The following is a 23,010-nucleotide window of genomic DNA, read 5'->3' as shown; positions in this document are numbered from 1 at the left end:
TTTGAATCCTGCTAGTTGCGATGTCGGTTATGTTCCTGCTTTCTTTAGATTTATATGCTTGTGTTTGTGTAAAGGTAGATAGACCTGCTCTAAACAAACTTACTGGCCTGTCTTGTCTGATGGTCCAGTGGGTTAAATCAGGTGTCGTGCTTTTGGTGGGGTTCAGGGTTTGAATCCTGCTTTCTGCCTGCCAGTCATGATCAGGATTCACTTCCTACATTTTTCTTTAGCGATATATTTTTGTTTTTAATGGGTTGAAAAGAAAGATAAACCTGCTCTAAACAAACTTCCTAGCCTGTCCTCACCAATGGTTCAATGGGTTAATGTTGGTGTCTCGCTGGTGGTGGGGAGCTTGGTTCGAATCCTGCTATTTACAATGTGTGTTCAACTTGTGTTACTTACATCTGTATTCGCTTCCTACATCTTTCTTTAGCATTAAATTCTTGTGTTGATGGTTGAAAAGAAAGATAGACCTGCTCTAATCAAGCTTCCAATCCTGTTTTTTCCTGATGGCTTAGTGGCTTAAGGCTGGTACTTTGCTAATGTTGGTGGTCAGGGTTCAAACCTGGCTTTCTGTCTGCTAGTCATGAGGTAGGTTAAATTCCTGATTCCTACATCTTCATAGTCTTGTTTTGATGGGTTAAAAAGAAAGATAGACCTGCTCTAAACAAGCTTCCCAGCTTGTCCTTCCGGATGGTTCAGTGGGTTAATGCTGGTGCCTCGCTAATGGTATGAATCAGGGTTCAAATCCTGCATTGTCCCCGCTAGTCATGATATGGCTTTGCTTCCTACGTCTGTCTTTAGCATTATATGCTTGTGTTGATGGTTTGAAAGAAAAGATAAACCTGCTCTAAACAATTGTCGCAGCCGGTCCTTCCCGATGGTTCAGTGGGTTAAGACTGGTATTTTGCTGTTGGTGGGGTTCAGGGTTCGAATCCTGCTTTCTGTTTCTTTCTGGTCTGAATTTCTTGCGTTGAAGCATGAAACGAAGGATAAACCCCCAAAAAAAAGAAAGTGTGTTGTGGGACTTGATGGCTTTGTGGTAAAAGCCTTGCCTCTGAGCTCAGAGGTTGCTGGTTCAAATCTGGCTTGTCCCCATACTGGGTAAGTTGTGTGGAAAGTAGTGTGTGGTGAGCAATGGGGTGGTTGACTGAGAACAAAGGCTGTGAAGCCCTGCTGCTTCATAGCCTCAGAAAAAGTGAGGGTGATAGGTTTTTGGTGCAATTTTTCCCTATATATGCAAAACTAAGTCGATACTTTTTTGGACGCTTTTGCTTCATAACCCGCTGTTTTCAGCTTCTCAGACGCTGGGGGGGCAGATGCCCGGATATTCCCCCCCACCTTCAGGATACACCCTCCGAAACCGTCCACATCCAACCTTTCACACAGCCATTTCTGACACCTTCCTCACTATGGTAAACGGAACCTTCCACACTCTTCACTTTAAACCCTGGCTGGGGTTTGAACCAGCAACCTCTGAACCGAGAGGCAAAGCTCTTCCAATTGAGCCACAGGATCTCTTGCTAGAACTTGATTTTTAGGACCTTTTTTGGATCTTTTATAAAACTTTTCAAACAATTTAAAGGATAGCTAAGGGGTAGGAATTGAACCTGGTGAGTCAGATAGCAGAGGTTGCATTACCTAACCACTACACTACCAGAGTGGTGGCAAACATGGCTTTGCTTATTGGACTCTTGGTTTTTCTATAGTTAAGAGACCACTGTTTTCTTTTAGATCATGATGGTACAGGGTCAAAACTTCTCCTTCCTGTTCATTCTCTCAGCTACTCGAAGTCTATGAGAAGTGACTTAGGTACAAGAACCACATCTCCAACACCTGCACCACTGATATACCATGATTTACCAGCAACCAATTTTAATGACCTTTTATTGTTCTGTTTTTAAAAATATCTTATAATGTTCAATATGAAACTAGAGGTAAGAATCGAACCAGGAAATTCTTTCATCATAGATCGCTAATGGCATTACTTTCAAAACTCAAAACTTTGTTAGACATGTAAATAAACAGGAAAGACAGAGACATGGACAAAGAGACACAGACACAGCTTTAGAAAGAGTGAGAAACAAATAGAGAGACAGCAAGAGAGAGACATATACAGTGAGACAGCGACATTTACTAAAAGAGACACAGAGACAATTAGATAGAGAAAATAGAAAGACAAAGATAGCAAGATATAGCCACTTCCTGTTGGAAGTGTTTATCCCGAGCGACTCTTAATGATCTCATTTACTAAATGAGCAGTAGTGAGTTAAGGGCTTGCTCAGGTGCCCAAAACTGGCAGCTTGGAGGTGTTAAACATGTATCATATTTACAGCATGTGATATAAATGTAAGCATATGTACAGTGATTAAATATAATGGCTATATCAGTGCAGAGATGTGTGGACATCATTACGAGCCTTTGCTATGTTTCCACACGGACAGTTAATGAGGTGATACCGGAGAAATTGCACCTCTTCAAGTCAAGTCAGGAAGCTTATATATAGAAAATTATAGACATTTTACAGATTTGAATGATGTATTGTTTTTATCTGTACGATCAATAAAGACAGTCGAAGGTTTTAATTGCGCCTCTTTTTTATTTAGTTATTTATTCATGTATTTACATTTTCTATAAAAATGGTGCAACAGAAATGCACGCTGATTTGATAGCGCGTTAATAAAATTAAGTGCCGTTTATAATAATTTTAATTATGACAGCCAAATATACATATATATACAGTACATACATACAGTTGTGTTCAAAATTATTCAACCCCCAATGCTGTAAATGGTTTTAGGGAATTTAGTGTACATTTGTAATTGTATTCAGAATGAAATCCTACAAGGACTTCTTAAAGAACCATATGCAACTAAAATCACATCAATTAGTTTTGTAATACAGTAGTAAATGTTTCTTTTGTGAATTCTTCATTGACATAATTATTCAACCCCTTAAAGACTACCACTCTGAAGAACAGAGGTTCAATGAAGTGTTTTCAATCAGGTATTGAAAACACCTGTGGATATCAGGGAGCAGCAATTAAGCCTAATAAGCACCAATTAGGCAGCTTTAAAATGACTGTGATACTCAGCTCCTTCTAGACATTTACTGGTGTGGTTACAAACATGGTGAGGTCAAGAGAATGGTCCAGGAAGACAAGAGAACAGTCCAGGAAGACAAGAGAACAGTCCAGGAAGACAAGAGAACAGGTGATTACTCTTCACAGGAAGGGCAATGGCTATAAGAAGATTGCAAAGATGTTAAACATACCAAGAGACACCATAGGAAGCATCATTCGCAAATTCAAGGCAAAGGGCACTGTTGAAACGCTACCTGGTCGTGGCAGAAAGAAGATGCTGACTTCGACTGCTGTGCGCTACCTGAAGCGTAGAGTGGAGAAAAGTCCCCGTGTGACTGCTGAGGAACTGAGAAAAGATTTGTCAGATGTGGGTACTGAAGTTTCTGCTCAGACAATACGGCGCACCCTGCGTAATGAAGGCCTCCATGCCAGAACTCCCAGGCGCACCCCCTTGCTGTCCCCAAAGAATAAGAAGAGTCGACTGCAGTATGCCAAAAGTCATGTGGACAAACCACAGAAGTTTTGGGATAGTGTTCTGTGGACTGATGAAACAAAATTAGAACTGTTTGGGCCCATGGATCAACGCTATGTTTGGAGGAGGAAGAACAAGGCCTATGAAGAAAAGAACACCTTGCCTACTGTGAAGCATGGCGGGGGGTCAATCATGCCTGTCCTTCAGCGTGCAAGGTACCATGAATTCTCTTCAGTACCAGGAGATATTGGATGGCAATGTGATGCAGTCCGTCACAAACCTGAGGCTTGGAAGACATTGGACCTTTCAACAGGACAATGATCCCAAGCATACCTCCAAGTCCACTAGAGCATGGTTGCAGATTAAAGGCTGGAACATTTTGAAGTGGCCATCGCAGTCACCAGACTTAAATCCGATTGAGAACCTCTGGTGGGACTTAAAGAAAGCAGTTGCAGTGCGCAAGCCTAAGAATGTGACTGAACTGGAGGCTTTTGCCCATGATGAATGGGCGAAGATACCTGTAGATCGCTGCAAGACACTTGTGTCAAGCTATGCTTCACGTTTAAAAGCTATTATAACTGTAAAAGGATGTTGTACTAAGTACTAAGATTGAATGTCACTTGGGGGTTGAATAAAACTGATAATGATGTGAGCTCAGAAAAGACATTTGTGGTTATTTCATTATAAATGTTATGTTATATTTGTCTGACCTACACGTGCCTCTTTGATTTAATTGTAAGCAGGATGACTGAATGATCATAATCAATGTCAAACCGACCAAAACAATCAATTTCAGTGGGGGTTGAATAATTTTGAACACAACTGTACATACATACATATATATATATATATATATATATATATATATATATATATATATATATATATATATATATATATATATATATATATATATATATATATTAATACAAAACGAATTAAAAATATTGTTACCTAATGAATGTATCCAGGCTGAAGATCCACATATAGAACACAAGCAGAGAAAAGATGATGATGATCAGGAATGTGTCTGTTCTCAGTCATGTTTACATCACTGACTCCCTCTGTCTCATCCACATTAACCCCAAACTTCTTACTGCCTTCTGTGGTGAGTGAGACAGAGGTGGCAAAAGTACACACATCCTTTACTTAAGTGGAAGTACAGATCCTCATGTTTTAAAATACTCGGGTAAAAGTTGAAGTACTGATTATACTTTTTTACTCAAGTTAACGTAAAGAAGTTTCGGCTCAGACATGTACTTAAGTAAAAAGTAGTTGTTACTGCTACCTGTTTTAGCTGTTAACTGGACCTCACATCATATTAGATAGATAGATAGATAGATGGATAGATAGATGGATGGATGGATGGATGGATGTGATAGCCTAGTGGGTTAATGTCAGGGTCCCCACGAGGATGAGTTTGAGAGTTTGATTCCTGGTCGAGCTGGTTGCTGTGTTGGTAAATAAAACTTCTGTACCTTGTCCACTCTGAAAACATTTCAATTCTGTCCTTTCTGTGTTGGATTGATTTCCTGGTCTTTAATGAAAGATAACTCCACCAAAAAAAAAAAAAAAACACTTCTGTGGTAGCTCAGTGGGTTAAGGCTTGTGCCTGAACATGGTCCTTAATATAGTCCATGCTGGTGATACGGTTTCAAAGCCAGTCCTACATGCCTTCTTTCTTACTGCGCTGGCATGAAACAAAGTATGAACCCTCCAAAAAGCACACATGCTTTTCAGCAGTGGTCGCTCAGTGGTTTAAGGCTTGTGCCTCATCTAAACATGCATTCCAGGCTGATCTCTTCGATGGTTCATCAGATTAAGGCTGGTGCCTTGCTGATGGTAAGGATCAGGGTTTGAATCCTGCTAATTGCAATGTTGGTTATGTTCCTGCTTTCTTTAGCTTTATAGTCTTGTGTTTGTGTAAAGGTAGATAGACCTGCTCTAAACAAACTTACTGGCCTGTCTTCTCTGATGGTCCAGTGGGTTAAATCAGGTGTCGTGCTTTTGGTGAGGTTCAGGGTTCGAATCCTGCTTTCTCCCTGCCAGTCACGATCAGGATTCACTTCCTACATTTTTCTTTAGCGATATATTTTTGTTTTTAATGGCTTGAAAAGAAAGATAAACCTGCTCTAAACAAACTTCCTAGCCTGTCCTCACCAATGGTTCAATGGGTTAATGTTGGTGTCTCGCTGGTGGTGGGGATCTTGGTTTGAATCCTGCTATTTACAATGTGTGTTCAACTTGTGTTACTTACATCTGTATTTGCTTCCTACATCTTTCTTTAGCATTAAATTCTTGTGTTGATGGTTGAAAAGAAAGATAGACCTGCTCTAATCAAGCTTCCAGTCCTGTTTTTTTCTGATGGCTTAGTGGCTTAAGGCTGGTACTTTGCTAATGTTGGTGGTCAGGGTTCAAACCTGGCTTTCTGTCTGCTAGTCATGAGGTAGGTTAAATTCCTGATTCCTACATCTTCATATTCTTGTTTTGATGGGTTAAAAAGAAAGATAGACCTGCTCTAAACAAGCTTCCCAGCTTGTCCTTCCTGATGGTTCAGTGGGTTAATGCTGGTGCCTCGCTAAAGATATGAATCAGGGTTCAAATCCTGCATTGTCCCCGCTAGTCACGATATGGGTTTGCTTCCTACGTCTGTCTTTAGCATTATATGCTTGTGTTGATGGTTTGAAAGAAAAGATAGACCTGCTCTAAACAATTGTCGCAGCCGGTCCTTCCCGATGGTTCAGTGGGTTAAGACTGGTATTTTGCTGTTGGTGGGGTTCAGGGTTCGAATCCTGCTTTCTGTTTCTTTCTGGTCTGAATTTCTTGCTTTGAAGCATGAAACGAAGGATAAACCCCCAAAAAAAAGAAGGTGTGTTGTGGGACTTGATGGCTTTGTGGTAAAAGCCTTGCCTCTGAGCTCAGAGGTTGCTGGTTCAAATCTGGCTTGTCCCCACACTGGGTAAGTTGTGTGGAAAGTAGTGTGTGGTGAGCAATGGGGTGGTTGACTGAGAACAAAGGCTGTGAAGCCCTGCTGCTTCATAGCCTCAGAAAAAGTGAGGTTGATAGGTTTTCGGTGCAATTTTTCCCTATATATGCAAAACTAAGTCGATACTTTTTTGGACACTTTTGCTTCATAACCCACTGTTTTCAGCTTCTCAGACGCTGGGGGGGCAGATGCCCGGATATTCCCCCCCACTTCAGGATACACCCTCCGAAACCGTCCACATCCAACCTTTCACACAGCCATTTCTGACACCTTCCTCACTATGGTAACGGAACCTTCCACACTCTTCACTTTGAGCCCTGGCTGGGGTTTGAACCAGCAACCTCTGAACCGAGAGGCAAAGCTCTTCCAATTGAGCCACAGGATCTCTTGCTAGAACTTGATTTTTAGGACCTTTTTTGGATCTTTTATAAAACTTTTTAAACAATTTAAAGGATAGCTAAGGGGTAGGAATTGAACCTGGTGAGTCAGATAGCAGAGGTTGCATTACCTAACCACTACACTACCAGAGTGGTGGCAAACATGGCTTTGCTTATTGGACTCTTGGTTTTTCTATAGTTAAGAGACCACTGTTTTCTTTTAGATCATGATGGTACAGGGTCAAAACTTCTCCTTCCTGTTCATTCTCTCAGCTACTCAAAGTCTATGAGAAGTGACTTAGGTACAAGAACCACATCTCCAACACCTGCACCACTGATATACCATGATTTACCAGCAACCAATTTTAATGACCTTTTATTGTTCTGTTTTTAAAAATATCTTATAATGTTCAATATGAAACTAGAGGTAAGAATCGAACCAGGAAATTCTTTCATCATAGATCGCTAATGGCATTACTTTCAAAACTCAAAACTTTGTTAGACATGTAAATAAGCAGGAAAGACAGAGACATAGACAAAGAGACACAGACACAGCTTTAGAAAGAGTGAGAAACAAATAGAGAGACAGCAAGAGAGAGACATATACAGTGAGACAGAGACATTTACTAAAAGAGACACAGAGACAATTAGATAGAGAAAATAGAGAGACAAAGATAGTTGTTCGGCTGAAATTGGCACGCAGTGAAAATAAATATTTCACCAAATCATTGGATTAAAACTAAAGTAACGATTTGGTTTTGAAAATGTAAGAAGTAAAAAATACAGATATTTGTGTAAAAATGTAATGAGTAAAAGTAAAATGTTGTCTGAAAAATAAATAGTGGAGTAAAATACTGATACCAAAAAAATCTACTTAAGTACAGTAACGAAGTATTCTGGTATTCTCTAACCTTGTTTTAAGTGTTGCTGTCTCCTCATAAAATAGATTCAAGAGTTACTTGTCATATGTTTAGAAAACAGTCTGGTACACCGTTCAATGAAATTCATACTATGTGAAATCTCCAGAAGTTTAGGACATATATTACAAATGTACAAAGATGATTCATCATAACCCTAAAATTTGTCCTTTCTAGACATGAAGAAAGTCTTTGATGCATTTGTTTTAAATGTATGGACTATTGCACTTGTTTTTTCTTTTCTTTTTTGTTCGACTTACTTTTTTCAATAACTTTTGACCTGCCTCACATTAATCCAGAATACACCACCTTATTTTCATGGGTATGTAACTCATGGGTTTGCAGTGGACACTTTTACATGACATGTTTAAACCCATTCTTAATCTCTTATGTTTTATAGCTCTTAGTATTATGACCTTTGATGCCTGTATGTGCTGGTTTTGTTTGTATATGTCTTTGCTTTTGTATTATATCCATATTGTAAGCACTTTGTAACCAAGTACTTACATGAAAAATGATTGTCTACCTCACCTGTCTTTAGTACCTTTGTTAATACTTTCTGAGGAAACAATCATTTGAATTCTATCACTTTTTGCAAAGTTAAAATGTAATGTATTCTTTATGGCTCCTATTTATACTTTTTCGTTTTAAAACATTGTGTTTATGATCCGCTCTTTTAGCACGTATGTGCTCGTAGTTATTTTTTCTCAACTGTATTTTAAACAAGTGGATGTCAGTAAAACCATGGCGATTTATTCTGCCCTGCATTCCAACATTTTTCTTCATGATCAATGAATGTCAGTTCCTCTCGCAGCACTGCAACTCAAACCTTCATAAACATTAATGTTCAATAAAAGAAAATATGTTTCTTTAGATGTTTTGTGTTATTCTTAATTTTGTGTGAAACTCCCACAATTTCACTCATTGTCCATTTATAATACATATATAAATACATTATATATACATACATACATCTATCTATCTATCTATCTATCTATCTATCTATCTATCTATCTATCTATCTATCTATCTAATATTTATATTCATATATACACACACGCACACACAAAGGTGCTTTATAGATTTTTGGGGATTGAGGGTTAGGCTTGGTCCTTTGCCATGGATCCTTTGATCATTGTAAATTAGGCGTGTAACAGTGCACCAAACTTTTTCAGTACAGGGCTTTCAGTTCGGTAAACGAATGCAATCCTTTTTACATGTGGAACATAAATCTGAGTTTCCTCGTGAATGTATTAAATGGCAGACTGCGAGTTTGTTTATTCTTTTCATTACTTAAAAGTATTATTAAACTTTAAAACACAACAATGCCAGGGGTGTAAAAAAATTTAGCATTAGCACAGTGTCACTACGGCTACTCACTCCATACCAGAAATAAGATTTGTAGCACATTGTTTTGCACCGCTGTGTACTCGCGGCTACTTCCAGTTTTATGACAGTCTCACGATATGGATTCTTTTGTGTTTTATGTCCAGCTTTAAGAATTTCTCTTCAAAGGAGAAATCCTGACAATTCCACATATCAAGGGTGTATATGAATAAAGGATGGAAGGAATAAAGACATTTGGTGAGCCTGAGGTACCAGTGACCAGTGTTCCTGCCCCTCTCCCCTCCTCGGAGCTGCCACTTCATCCAGGCCTGCCTCTAAATTGTGTTCTCTTCGATTGGAAGCCACTCTGTGCAGCTGGGGACGGTTTCTCATTAACGCCTTGGGTGGTTCCATGAAATTCCGGAGTAAGAACTGGAGCTTTGAGGATGGATTTGGACTGCAGTTAATGTTAACAGTCTGCTACACTGACTCAGGACTACAGGTTGCATTTGATTACCATCACTGTACCTCAACATCGTTTAGCAGTAATAAATGGACATTCTGTGCAACCCAGATGGTTTCTTCCTAATGCCACCTGAGAAATGAGTTTTTCCTTGCCACAGTCGCCAGCATTTTATTCTTTCTTTATTACCACATTATCTGTGTAAAGCTGCTTTGAGACAATGTCCATTGTTAAAAGCGCAATACAAATATAAATTAATGTAAATGAACTTCCCAGTCTTGTCTCTTATTTATTTTTAATTTTTTTTTACCTTTTTTAACTGGTTTCTGACAGTTTAAGCAGAAATTATTTGGTTATGCAAACCGATTGTTGCAGCAGCTGTCTAGGGTGGTCTCAAACAGTCTTGGATCTTGGAAGTGAAGATGCTAGATGTGGAAGTTACACCTGGTCTGCGGTTGTGAGGCCGGTTGGATGTACTGCCAAATTCTCTGAAACGCCTTTGGAGACGGCTTAAGGTAGAGAAATAAACATTCAATTCACGTGCAACAGCTCTGGTGGACATTCCTGCAGTCAGCATGCCGATCGCACGCTCCCTTAAAATTTGCGACATCTGTGGTATCGTGCTGTAATAAAAGATTTGCTTTTTATTGTGTCCAGCCCAAAGCACACCTGTGCAATAATCATGCTGTGTAATCAGCATCTTGATATGCCACACCTGTGAGGTGGATGATTCTCTCAGCAAAGGAGAAGTGCTCACTAACACAGATTTAGACAGATTTGTGAACAATATTTGAGAGAAATATGCCTTTTGTGTACATAGAAAAAGTCTTAGATCTTTAAGTTCAGCTCATGAAAAATGGGGGCAAAAACAAAAGTGTTTATAATTTTGTTCAGATTCGATTATTGATTTCACCCAATTGTTCAATTTAAAACTTTGTAACTTACAAATGGTGTTTCATGAAATTAAATATTTTCTTATTCAAAACTGTTTAAACCATTTATTTGTTTAATAAATTATGTATTTTATTAGTGTTGTTTTCAAAGTTTCAACACTGATAAAGGCTGATTTAAAAAAAATAAATAAAAAATAGCAGTATAATAAAATGTTATCAAGGATGTTTAAGAAAAATACAAAAATAGTAGAATATACATAAAAATAAATAATAATAATTGCAAACAATAAATTCGAGCAAGCCAGCCTGGTTTACTTCCTTTTTATTAATAGCTTTTTTCGGTTGTTCATAGCATTACACATAATTATCCACACAAGAAACTTGGATTGTAGTTTGTTACACATGTTTTTGTTAATAATGTTAATCCCCCCTTTTTATTACATTCTAATACTAAAAAAAGGTTACACAAGAACTAGCACACTGACTAACCTGTGAGAACAGTGAGACAGTAACCTAGTACAACAAGAAACACTGGGAGGATTGAGCATTTAAAAGGGTATGATTAAAGAAAAAAAAGTAAAAAAAAATAAAATAAAATATAAAGTGGAAGAACAATCACACAGCTCCAGCCCAAGAACTGACACTTCCATTTTTTTTACCCTTTTAACCCCCTTGGAGTAAACTACAAGACTTTTCCCTTTACTCTTTTTTGGTGAAGCCTTACACTAGCAATGCCATATTTCAGCAACGGCTGTTCTTTAGCTCCAACTAAAGCACTAAAGACATAACATGAACCAGCCTTGGGGTCCAATAGTGTTTTTAACATCCGGTACAATTCAATAGTGCGACGCCACCAATCACCACTCACAGCAAGAGATAGTAACAGCTACTTTATTCGCTTTTACAGAAAACCCCTAGAAATAAAAAATCTGGCTACGATTCAACCGATTCGATAGTTTTGCTGACTTGTACTTCTGTTGTGATAATTTGTTGCAGCAGTTCCTTGCTAGCAATGGTCTTCAATATGAAAACTTTATTTTAAGTTTATCAATTACCTCAGGAAATTCTGGCGTTGCTAAGGAAATCCTAAAAACAGAATTGGAACCAAGTCCCTAGGTTTAAGTGCGATCTGGCTACATGAGACACGTACACTGATGTGGCCTATCAAACAGATACGTATAGCAAACTCTTAACAAGATACTGTGTCATGTCTACAGAGAATTGTCTAATGATTTGGTGTTATACGGCAGTGCTGGGCTGATTATCATGGCTTCTTCAATACAAAAGTGCTGTCTAGGGGGGCAATTCTTGTATTGGTTTGTAATTTGGCTGTATCCATGAATATATGGCTGTTTGTTACATCGGTTTAAACTTGCCAGTTCCTCCAGAGGCTTTCAGGCAAAAGCTAGTTAGCTAATGCGCTGGCAGTGTACGCCGTAAACAAGCAACTTCAGATTTGTGACTGAATTGAACGACTGATTTCTGTATTGGATCAAAAATTATATTGAAGCTTTGATTAGTAGTGTGTAATCGAGCACACAAAGACAACACACATCAGATGTGTGTCCAAGGATTAGCTTGAAATCCATACACCTTAGTTTGAAGATCAATTTCTCCTCGTTTGACTATTATTAGTGACAGTGTAACGGCAGTGGATTTGCTGGCAGATCATCATTGTCAGAATCATGATTGCTTTGATAGAGGAGGCCATTCATGAGGCTAAAAAACTAAAAACTAAAATACAAGTCGATAGTAAGCCAATATTGTGAGTAAAGCAGTATAAGGTAACCTTGAAGTCAAATTTATTTAATGGGGCGTAGTGCAGTAGTAGTGTAGTAGTTTGTCAATGGAAATCAAAGTGGCTTATTTAAGTAACAGTAATGAATTTGTGTATTATAAAGGCATCATAAAGCATTGACCTGGCATTCAGAGTTTTAGATATTGCAGTCTAGGTTATTATAATAATAATACAAAAATCAGACATAACTTATTAACTCATGTCTTTTAAATGAACTAAGAATTTGATTGGTTTTACACATACGCTGTGATTTCAGTCAAATCTGACCGGAGTTCAAAAAAGGGATGCAAACTAAGCTACAAACATTCGATAAACTTTCCTGCCGAATGGAACCTTAAACAGCTCAAAGATTGTGAGGTAAAATCAGGAAATGTCATGCATGGGGCATGTATATAAAGAATTAGTTAGGATAAGTTCATCAGATGGAGCTGATTCAGCACTTTTTTTTTTTTTTTGCGCATTAAAACTCCAGGCAACAGATAATTTCATTATACAAATGCATGTTTTCTTCTCGTGTCACGTCACGGATCCAAGACTGAGCTTAATTTTACACAACTTCGTTGAATAAGGGTCATTGTGTTTTTCTCTGGAATTGGAAGTACATCTGGGGGTATACTGTATGTTAATAAACTGTAGGCATTGTGAGATCCAATATGTTCAAATGACTAATTTGTTTCTATTTAAAGTGCAGTAAGAATTTTTAGGCTTCAGTAACGTGCTGATTTTTAGATCTTACACCAGCGTTAAGTTTGTTTTAGACTTATTACTTGGTTGATTGGATTTCTTCAAACACTCAAGGTTTGGGATACAGCCGTACTAAAATAAAATCAATTCTGCTGATGTTGAAAAAAATATCCAGGTAAAAAAAAATTTCTGTTTTGCTCTTTTTTAACTGTAAAATTCAACATTATGTGAGAGTATAATTCTTATACTCTCACATAATTAACATCCAAAAGCGATTGTAGCGATTCGACCACGCAGTTGGGAGCAGTTAACGATTCTAACGTCTCATTAACATTTTTTCACAAATTTAACATTTTCCCCACTTTATTTTTGTTCTCAAATAAGTCTAATGGAAGACATGAGCTGGCTGCCACCGAAAGACATTGGTATTTATCCAACACCTGTTACCATGGCCCTATAAGCGTCACATGAATATTACAATTATATTCCATACAAAAGCCCACTCCAAACACACCAAATAGTATACCAAAAGAACTCAAGACACGTGATGAGTACTGCTACTCTATTGTTTTTTTTTCCCCAACATGTAATTAAGCAAAATGTTTTTTTTTTAATTACATTGTCATGATTTTGATATCATTATTAATCAATATGCTATATTAGAAGTATTACTATTGGTTATCACTACATCTTGGGTCTCTCTACAGGCCCCTACCTGCACCTCAGATGTAAAGCAGACAGAGGGATAGTGAGAGAGATTTTTTTTCTGCCTCTCTCCCCGTGCCCCTTGTTTCCGTTTCACTTCCTTTAAGAATCTCTCATTTTCCCCAAGTATGGGATGAGCGAATTATATGAGAATGAGATTTAGTTTGGTAAGAGGAGTATAACGCTCTCTATGTCTCTCTTCTTGCTTCACACTTTGATGAATGGATATGACTGATTGTTATGACCCTCACAAAAGTAGTGGCTTGCCACTTATTCATCTATCCATCCATCTATCTACCCCTCTCTCTCTCTGTCTTATAATCTTTCTCTTGCTCTTCAGCAGGACACCTCCATTGTGTTGGAGGGGCTAGGGGGCATGTTTCCACCAACGGAGCCCTGGGAGAGAGTGCGTGATCGTGAGCGAGAGCCCTCCAGGGAGTAGGATGAAGAGAGGGAGGTGGTGCGTGAGCGGGACAGACGGGTCATGCAGGAGGAAGCCACTGATGAAGAACAGAAAGACAGAATATACTTTAGAGGATTTCGGTCATGGTGTAATAATACTGCATAATATGTGTGGTGTAATAATACTGTAGATGGGTGCAAACGTTTACAATCTCTCAAAAAGTGTAACACTTTCACTCACTTTTACCAAATAGTGTAACATTCCCACCAACTCCAACCAAATAGTGTAACATTCCCACCAACTCCAACCAACTAGTGTAAGATTCCCACCAACTCCAACCAACTAGTGTAACATTCCCACCCACCCCAACCAACTAGTGTAACATTCCCACCCACCCCAACCAACTAGTGTAACATTCCCACCCACTCCAACCAAATAGTGTAACATTCCCACCCACTCCAACCAAATAGTGTAACATTTCCACCCACTCCAACCAAAAAGTGTGACCAAATCCACCCTCTCTCCAGAAAGTTCTAACAATCCCAACCACTCTTTGTGTGTGTGTGTGTGTGTGTGTGTGTGTGTGTGATTGGTCTAACAACTCCTAAGAATCTTAAACTAATTTCACACACTCCTGCAGAAATTCTGACAAACTCTGCACGTGCTCAGAAACTTCAGCCCACTATTACAAAAACGTTGACAGATCCTCTCCAATCCCACCAAGTTTGATCGATCTTGGCCACTCGCACAGAAAGTTTTAAGCAGCTCAGCTGCAAAATTCTCTATGAATATAAATTTACAGAAAATTGTTCATCTTATCACTTACATCCTTACCATTAGAGACCGTTATTCCCTTACCAGCGTCTGCATTTTTATTTTGTTGTGTATAATGTTAATTATAAAAAAGAAAATGAGTCACATGAGACTGTAAAGTGGTAAATAACGGCCCATGGCAGAGCGCATTACCACTGGAAATTTGTTCTATAAAAGATCTTTTTTAAAGTCTGCAGCATTGGTCATGCACACAAGAGAAGATGTATTGCTGTTAAACTGTAGAATGAGTGCATTATCATCAACCTGTGATCTGTCGGTTAGAGAAAATGACCACCTTCTATTTCACTGGAATAGCGACGTATTGACAGTAGCACTATAATGCAATCCAGACAAATGACATCATTGTGACTATAAACTACTCACTGTATCCCATTCCCTGGATGAAGTATTTGAACGCTTCGGTCAGCTTGCTTGGCTGCGGCGACACAATCAAGAAAAATGCGACAAATCATTTGCATTATAATCCTCTTTACGATTCATCAGATTAATAATGTGAATGGTGTTGAATTGAATAAAGGTGTTACCTGAGTAAGTTGGGGCATCCCGCCAGCATCAGCCATCTGAGAGACATGATATAATAAATACACAGGGCAGGAAATGCATTAGTTTAGTCACTAGATTTCATAATGTTTATTGGTATTAAAAATAATAACGGTACCTTTAGGAATGAGGTTGTGGTTGGGTCCAGTTTGCTGTTGCACTCCACCTGGTGGAGAAAAATGCACAGTGTCTCTAGACTCAAACGTGAGAAAAATTTATTGACATGGCAGGAGAATCAAGTCAAATAAGTAATTTTTTATATGATAATTTTCCGTTCAAACTGAGACGGCTGTTTTAGTCAACAAAAACGAAAACGAGCTTATTAAAAACGCCCTTCAAAATGGAGAAATGTAAAAAAAAATCGTGGACTGTTATAACGGAGGCTTTCGAAAACTATGACATTTTTAGTCGTTGCCGTGACATTTTCAAGTGTCAGAAAGTAAATAAGCGGCGGGGGGCAGGGGGGTGGGGGAATGACGTGTTTTTTTTGCTAATGCAGTACAGAGATATAAGCGTTTTTACATGTTTCAGTGCGGATGAGCAACTTCTGGGAAACGATTGAAAACGAAAGTGTGGACGCGGGGCGTTTTTAGAGAACAGCGTTTTCAAACGAATCCAGATTAGTGTAGCCGTAGCCTTAGTTCTATAAAAATAAATAAATAAATAACGAACAATGAATAGGGCAATATGGAATCACAAATATTTTCCAATGCTCCCGGGTTCTGTTTTCCATACTTATCCAAACCAGGAAACCACTCAAATCAAATTCCATACTTTTCCAAAATGCATAGGAACCCTGTATAATAGTAAGTAAGTGTGTCTCATTCTCGATTCTATGTGAACTCACTGCAGCTTCTTCATATGGTGCCTGGTCCCCTACCACCAGCATGACAGGACATCTGAAAAGGAAGAAAGAAAGACAAAAAGATGGGGGAAAGTGAAAAGCTTGCGTTTTTGCAAAACGATGTAATTAATGTAAGTTTTATTACACTCACTTGAGGGTGTTGCTGCGATCAATGTTCAGATCCCTTCGACTGAAACAGAGAAAAGGAAACAATTTAAGGCTGTAAGTGAGAAAGAAAGCGAGACAGATGGCTGGAGGAAGAGGAACAGAGAGAGAGTACTTGTTGTAGCTCTTCCAGAAGAGGTCGATGTTGGTCAGATTGAGGGCTGTTGAAATCCTTTCTCTGTGTGCTTGAACAAGCTCAGTGTTGGCCCAAGTCTCTTCCTGTGCATGCACACAAAGTGATTTAACAATTCAGCATTTGGAAGTTATTATACACGCTCACGCTCACACACTCACTCACACACTCACTCACACACACACACTCACTCACACACTCACACACACTCACTCACACACTCACTCACACACTCACTCACACACTCACTCACACACTCACACACTCACACACTCACACACTCACTCACACACTCACTCACACACTCACTCACTCACTCACACACTCACTCACACACTCACTCACACTCACTCACACTCACTCACACACACTCACTCACACACACTCACTCACTCACTCACTCACACACTCACTCTCACACACACTCACTCACACTCACTCACCACACACTCACTCACACCTCACTCACACACACTCACACTCACACACACACACACTCACTCTCACACACACACACTCTCACTCTCACACACACACACTCTCACTCTCACACACACACACTCTCACTCACACACACTCACTCACCTGACTAAAGAGGTGACCAAGAAGCTGATCGGCAAGTGAGGAAGTCAGTGTGCTGAGCTGGAATGGGAAAAAGAAAACGAGAGAAAGGAAGAGAAAAAAGAAACGTACATGAAACATCTGTGTAACACACAAAAACAAAGAGATGATTGTTACTGTACGAATCATACAATAGAAGGAAAAATTTACCTTCTGGGCTGCCCAGTCCATCCAGCCACGAGCGTGTGGGTCAATATTTATCAGAACAAGTCCTTCCACAGAGTCTGGATTTTTAAGCTGAGAGGAGAGAGGGAGGGGAAAAGTACATATTTTAAAAAAAAAAAAAGAAAAAAGGAAAAAAAAAAGAGAAAGAGAATAATTGCATAACTTCCAGACAATACATAGATGAATGCATCACCACTGTATTATAATATTAATAATAATAATATAATAAATAATGAGAGCTCTTAAACTAAAGTGGCCCACAGGCCTGCCTTTTTAATATTCCCATTATAATGAGAGGAAAATGTGTAATATAGCAGAAATACTGTGCATGATTTCTCTTGCATTCAATTCATTTTACTGTGTGAAATTCCAGATCATTTTAAAAAGTTTAGGATTTTCTCTACATGAAGCTCTTGCCTCACCCACCTCTGGATGCTAAAAGTTTACTAAAGGAACACATACATGTAAAGAGAAAAAGACAGAGTTGCTTACTGCGAACTTTGAGAGCACAAAGGCCCCTGCTCCAACTCCAACTCCGATCACAGAACGGAAACTACGCCAGTGGACATACAAAGGACACTAGTTATTAATACTGAATGTGGTATATGAAGCAAACCGGTTCCAATAAACAGAAACACAAAAATTTCAGCAAAAAAAAAAGATTTTAAAAGTACAAAATCACTACAAAAAGATAAATGTTGAACTTTGCATTGCCAAACCTGCACAACATGAAGAAAGGGATGAGCCATACATGTCAAAAATATTTAAAATAAACATTTTACTTGGTAGCAAATATTTTGTTATATTAAATGTGCTGGTAATTAGATAGCTGGAGTAGAAAGCTTGATCCGATGATTGGGCGTGTTTTTTACATTCAAGACATCCATTGTAATGGCAAAAAAACGCAACTCACACAGCGTTTTTGTGTGGAACAGAAGGTCACATGACTAGCTGAAACCGGGGATAGGCGCGTCAATTGAAACTGCTCTTCCTAAACAGCGAAGCGTTCTAAGAATTACAAACGAAGTGCATTTAGGGGAAAAAAAATCCTCTCTCAAATGACTTCTGGGCAAATTCTGCTGTGAAAGTCTTATTGGGTCGACACCTGCTTTTAAGCAGAGAAAATATGACCAGCGTTCAAACCCAGATAACGGATCTGCAGAATCTTGGAAGGCTCATACTGCCGGTGTAAAAAAAAAATAATAATACAAAATAAAAATCATTAAAAAAATAATCTGATTCTTCAAGGCTGGTCAGCAGACGCGGCATTTTTTTTAAAAAACAGAATTGAGTTTCTGAAGAACTTACTTGAAGAACTGTACGATGGATGGGATCATTTCAGCAAACTGATCCATGGAGACATAATGATACCTAAGACAATTTGGATTGCAATTAGTTTGGTAATAGTGGTATGTTAACGTAAACACATTTGAAACCCTAACCCTAGATTACGCCGTAACAGCAGTGGTGGACAAAGTACACAAACCAAAGTTGAGTTAAAATAGAGATGCACTCTGTAAAATATTATTCAAGTAAAAGTGCTCCTAAAAATGTTCACTTGAGTAAAAGTACAAACGTATTTGCCCTCAATGTACTTAAGCATCCAAAGTACTGATGATTTATTACAGCTATAATGTTCCTATTGTCATTTTCATCACAAGACTTTTGCTGAATCAACTCAGTTTATGTGAAAAGACTCTCAGCACAACAATCTATTAACAGACTGATATTGAGGAGTCAAACACTGATTGATCTCTATTACAATTATCATGATCCCAAAATGTTCTGCTTGCTGTTGAACTGATGTAGAACTGTATATGTTCATCTTAAGTAGATACCACCACCAATACAAGTTTAAAAAAGAGCACGTGCTCGACCCTGATTGGTGGTTTGCTGCCTGTTTGACCAGTTTTTATCCACTAATAAATAAATGTAGTTGATTAGAAAGTAGGATACAGTGGAACCTCGGTTTGCTTATGTAATTCGTTCCAGATATCTATATTCAAACCGAATCACACGTCTAACGACGCGAAATTTCCCCCGTAAGAAATTATGTAAATTCGGATAATGCGTTTTTAGGACCCAGTGAATATTCATATAAAATTAAAAATACATTACAATATTCAATAATACAGTAGAATAATAAATCAATAAGTGATATGCTGTATTACTGTATATTGTAATAATAATCTAGAATTAAAAGAAAAAAAAAAAACAACGTTTACCTTGGAGGAGAGTCGGTGCTGGTGTGAGGGAGACGAGGCGGAGTGGAGGATAAGGGGGGGTTACTGCTGAGAAGGAGGGGAATCCCCTTCGATTTCACTATCTTCACTTAGACTATGGTTTTTTTCCAGTTTTTGACTCACTTGCATAAATTTTCTTTTCAACTTTTACTAAAAACCGATCTAATGAAACTTCTTGGCCGTTGGCGCCGAGTCAGGAAACGTGCGCAAAGAACCAACGTGCCAGTTTGATGTTCGTATAACAAATATATACATACGTATAACGAGACAAAATCTCACTGATATTTTTGTTCGTATAACAAAATATACGTAGACCAGGGCGTTCGAGGTTCCACTGTATTTGACTTTGAAATGTAGTGAAGTTCAAGTAAAAGTCTCCCCCAAATGGAAATACTTCCAAAGCTACTGAAGTATAGTAACGAATTACATGTACTTCGTGACTGTCCACCACTGCCCGCCAGTATATATTTAATTATGACGTGAAACACACACACACAGACACACACACACACAACCACACACACTGAGTGTATGTCCGGTTCCATGATTCTGGAGCTCATGTGCACCTATTAAATGTCTTCTCTAGCACTAACTTTGGTCTGAGTAGCATCCAAAAATGAGTCTGAATATAAATTTAAAAGTGTTACTGCTCATAATACGGTTTTCAACATCATAATGCAAAGATTCCATTTTATTTCAATGTATTTTTCATTGAGGAGACCAACCTGTGGTGAGGGGAGGGGGGGTTTGGGGGCGAGCAGGATTGGTAGGAGTGACATTTGTTCCATCAAAGCAATACATTTCTCCTAACGTAATTTTAAACGATGTGCAGTTGACCCCAGATTCGGCCCATTTAATCCAGGACACTTTCCGGCTCGCCCAATGAGCCTGCTTTCTTTAGAGATTTAGTGAACGAAAATGGTCGCCTAGTCTATGCGACACCTAACTCTATCTCACCCACACACACACCCACACCCAGTCTACCCAGCAGGATAGGGTGCAGCTCCCTCCTCTTGTCCTGGGGCATCTACATGAACCACTGTGAAGTTCTTCACGATCTCCTGCATCTCCTCAAACTTGAAGAGAGATGAGAAGCAGCTCTTACCTAAGAGAAAGAGAGAGAGAGAGAGAGAGAGAGAGAGAGAGAGAGAGAGAGAGAGAGAGAGCTAGACTCAACATGCCCACGTGACAAATGTATACGTGTGTGTGTGTGTGTGTGTGTGTGTGTGTGTGTGTGTGTGTGTGTGTTTTGTACATTAAGGTTATTCTCATTAACAAAAATTTCAACTTTCATGTCAATTGGAATGAAAGAAATGGAAAATGTGGGGGTAAAAGTGCATTTAAGAAGCTCAAACAGTGTAGCAAATTGTTCCTAAAGTCTCCCCAAGCTGTGCTCAATGGGGGTGGTGTGGAAGATCTTGGGTGGCATGTGTTAGAGCTCTGACCTCAACCCTACTGAACACCGGATCCACATCACCCCAGAGCTCCTGGCTGATTTTCCCGATCTCTCGCGGAAAGCACCATAGAGCAAAAAACTTCTAGGGAATTGGTTTTATGGCGTTTTATGTTGAAATAATTAAATGTAATAATATTACTGTATTCTTGTTATGTTTTATGTTTTTTGTGTGAGTTTTAGGTGTGTGGGAGGATAATTTACGGCTTAAACAATGAAAAGAAAAGCATTTTTGGGGTCCGTTTATCGTTTAATCACGGGCGGTTTTGAAACGGAAACGGGGGATTACTGTATTTTTTATCTTAATAACTCTGGCAGTACATTCATATTAATGTAGATATATTATTATTATTATTATTATTTATCCTGGTCAGGGTTATGGTGGCTCTGGAGCCTATCCAGAACACAGGGTACGAGATGTGATTACACCTCGGATAGGACGCCAGTCAATTGCAAGGCATCATGCGCACACGCACACACACACGTTCCACACGTACAACTTGTACACATTACTGTCACATTTATAGAAGTTTGGAGAAATGTGAAAAACGCAAAGGGAACCAGCATGGACACTTGGAAAACAACTCATAGTAACACACGTTCAAGTTGGAACCAAAGACGATGGAGCTACAAGGAAGAAACTTATCCCTCGACAAAAGAAAGCATCCCATAAAATAAACATTTCTATGCAATATGGAGACCCCATATACTACTACTATTAATCATAATTTTTACTTTATACAGTGAGGAAAATAAGTATTTGAACACCCTAATATTTTGCAAGTTCTCCCTCTTAGAAATCATGGAGATCTCACCTCATGGGGTCTCAATGATCCTAAGGAAGGTGAGAAATCAGCCCAGAACTACACAGGATGAGCTGGTCAATGACTTGAAAAGAGCTGGGACCACCGTTTCCAAGGTTACTGTTGGTAATACACTAAGACGTCATGGTTTGAAATCATGCATGGCACGGAAGGTTCTCCTGCTTAAACCAGCACATGTCCAGGCACGTCTTAAGATTGCCAATGACCATTTGGGTGATCCAGAGGAGTCATGGGAGAAAGTCATGTGGTCAGATGAGACCAAAATAGAACTTTTAGGTCATAATTCCACTAAACATGTTTGGAGGAAGAAGAATGATGAGTACCATCCCAAGAACACCATCCCTACTGTGAAGCATGGGGGTGGTAGCATCATGCTTTGGGGATGTTTATCTGCATATGGGACAGGGCGACTGCACTGTATTAAGGAGAGGATGACCGGGGCCATGTATTGCGAGATTTTGGGGAACAACCTCCTTCCCTCAGTTAGAGCATTGAAGATGGGTCGAGGCTGGGTCTTCCAACATGACAATGACCCGAAGCACACAGCCAGGATAACCAAGGAGTGGCTCTGTAAGAAGCATATCAAGGTTCTGGCATGGCCTAGCCAGTCTCCAGACCTAAACCCAATAGAGAATCTTTGGAGGGAGCTCAAACTCCGTGTTTCTCAGTGACAGGCCAGAAACCTGACTGATCTAGAGAAGATCTGTGTGTAGGAGTGGGCCAAAATCCCTCCTTGTAAACAAAGGCTACTGTACCAAATATTAACATTGACTTTCTCAGGTGTTCAAATACTTATTTGCAGCTGTATCATACAAATAAATATTTTTAAAAAATCATACATTGTGATTTCTGGATTTTTTTTTTTTAGATTATGTCTCTCACAGTGGACATGCACATACGATGACAATTTCAGACCCCTCCATGATTTCTAAGTGGAAGAACTTGCAAAATAGCAGGGTGTTCAAATACTCATTTTCCTCACTGTATATTGCCTTTGAAGGTAACATCTCGAAGCGCTTTTTAAGCGTAGAAGAAAGATAAATAAATAATAATAAATAAATAAATGATAATAATAATAAAAA

General features: G+C 38.9%; 1 protein-coding gene across 2 annotated transcripts in view; it reads right to left on the bottom strand.

The window, feature by feature from the left end:
* Nucleotides 1-10,822: 10,822 nt before the first annotated feature.
* The window catches only part of ndrg2 (NDRG family member 2), a 52,123-nt gene continuing 39,935 nt past the window's right edge, over nucleotides 10,823-23,010 (bottom strand). For both annotated transcript variants that reach the window (XM_046842762.1, XM_046842763.1), the window contains 12 exons: nucleotides 20,636-20,756; nucleotides 18,717-18,779; nucleotides 17,901-17,961; nucleotides 17,394-17,480; nucleotides 17,208-17,264; nucleotides 16,605-16,708; nucleotides 16,476-16,514; nucleotides 16,328-16,379; nucleotides 15,599-15,646; nucleotides 15,465-15,500; nucleotides 15,304-15,355; nucleotides 10,823-14,203 (listed from right to left, as the gene is read on the bottom strand). In XM_046842762.1, coding sequence (XP_046698718.1) covers nucleotides 14,040-14,203; nucleotides 15,304-15,355; nucleotides 15,465-15,500; nucleotides 15,599-15,646; nucleotides 16,328-16,379; nucleotides 16,476-16,514; nucleotides 16,605-16,708; nucleotides 17,208-17,264; nucleotides 17,394-17,480; nucleotides 17,901-17,961; nucleotides 18,717-18,779; nucleotides 20,636-20,756 — 884 coding nt within the window. In that variant the 3' untranslated portion in view covers nucleotides 10,823-14,039. The remainder of the gene's footprint in view (nucleotides 14,204-15,303; nucleotides 15,356-15,464; nucleotides 15,501-15,598; nucleotides 15,647-16,327; nucleotides 16,380-16,475; nucleotides 16,515-16,604; nucleotides 16,709-17,207; nucleotides 17,265-17,393; nucleotides 17,481-17,900; nucleotides 17,962-18,716; nucleotides 18,780-20,635; nucleotides 20,757-23,010) is intronic.

Source organism: Silurus meridionalis, chromosome 28 (genome assembly GCF_014805685.1).
Source record: "Silurus meridionalis isolate SWU-2019-XX chromosome 28, ASM1480568v1, whole genome shotgun sequence".
In the NCBI taxonomy this organism is placed as follows: domain Eukaryota; kingdom Metazoa; phylum Chordata; class Actinopteri; order Siluriformes; family Siluridae; genus Silurus; species Silurus meridionalis.
Note: the sequence above shows the minus strand (reverse complement) of the source record. Positions and strands in the feature narration are given on the sequence as shown.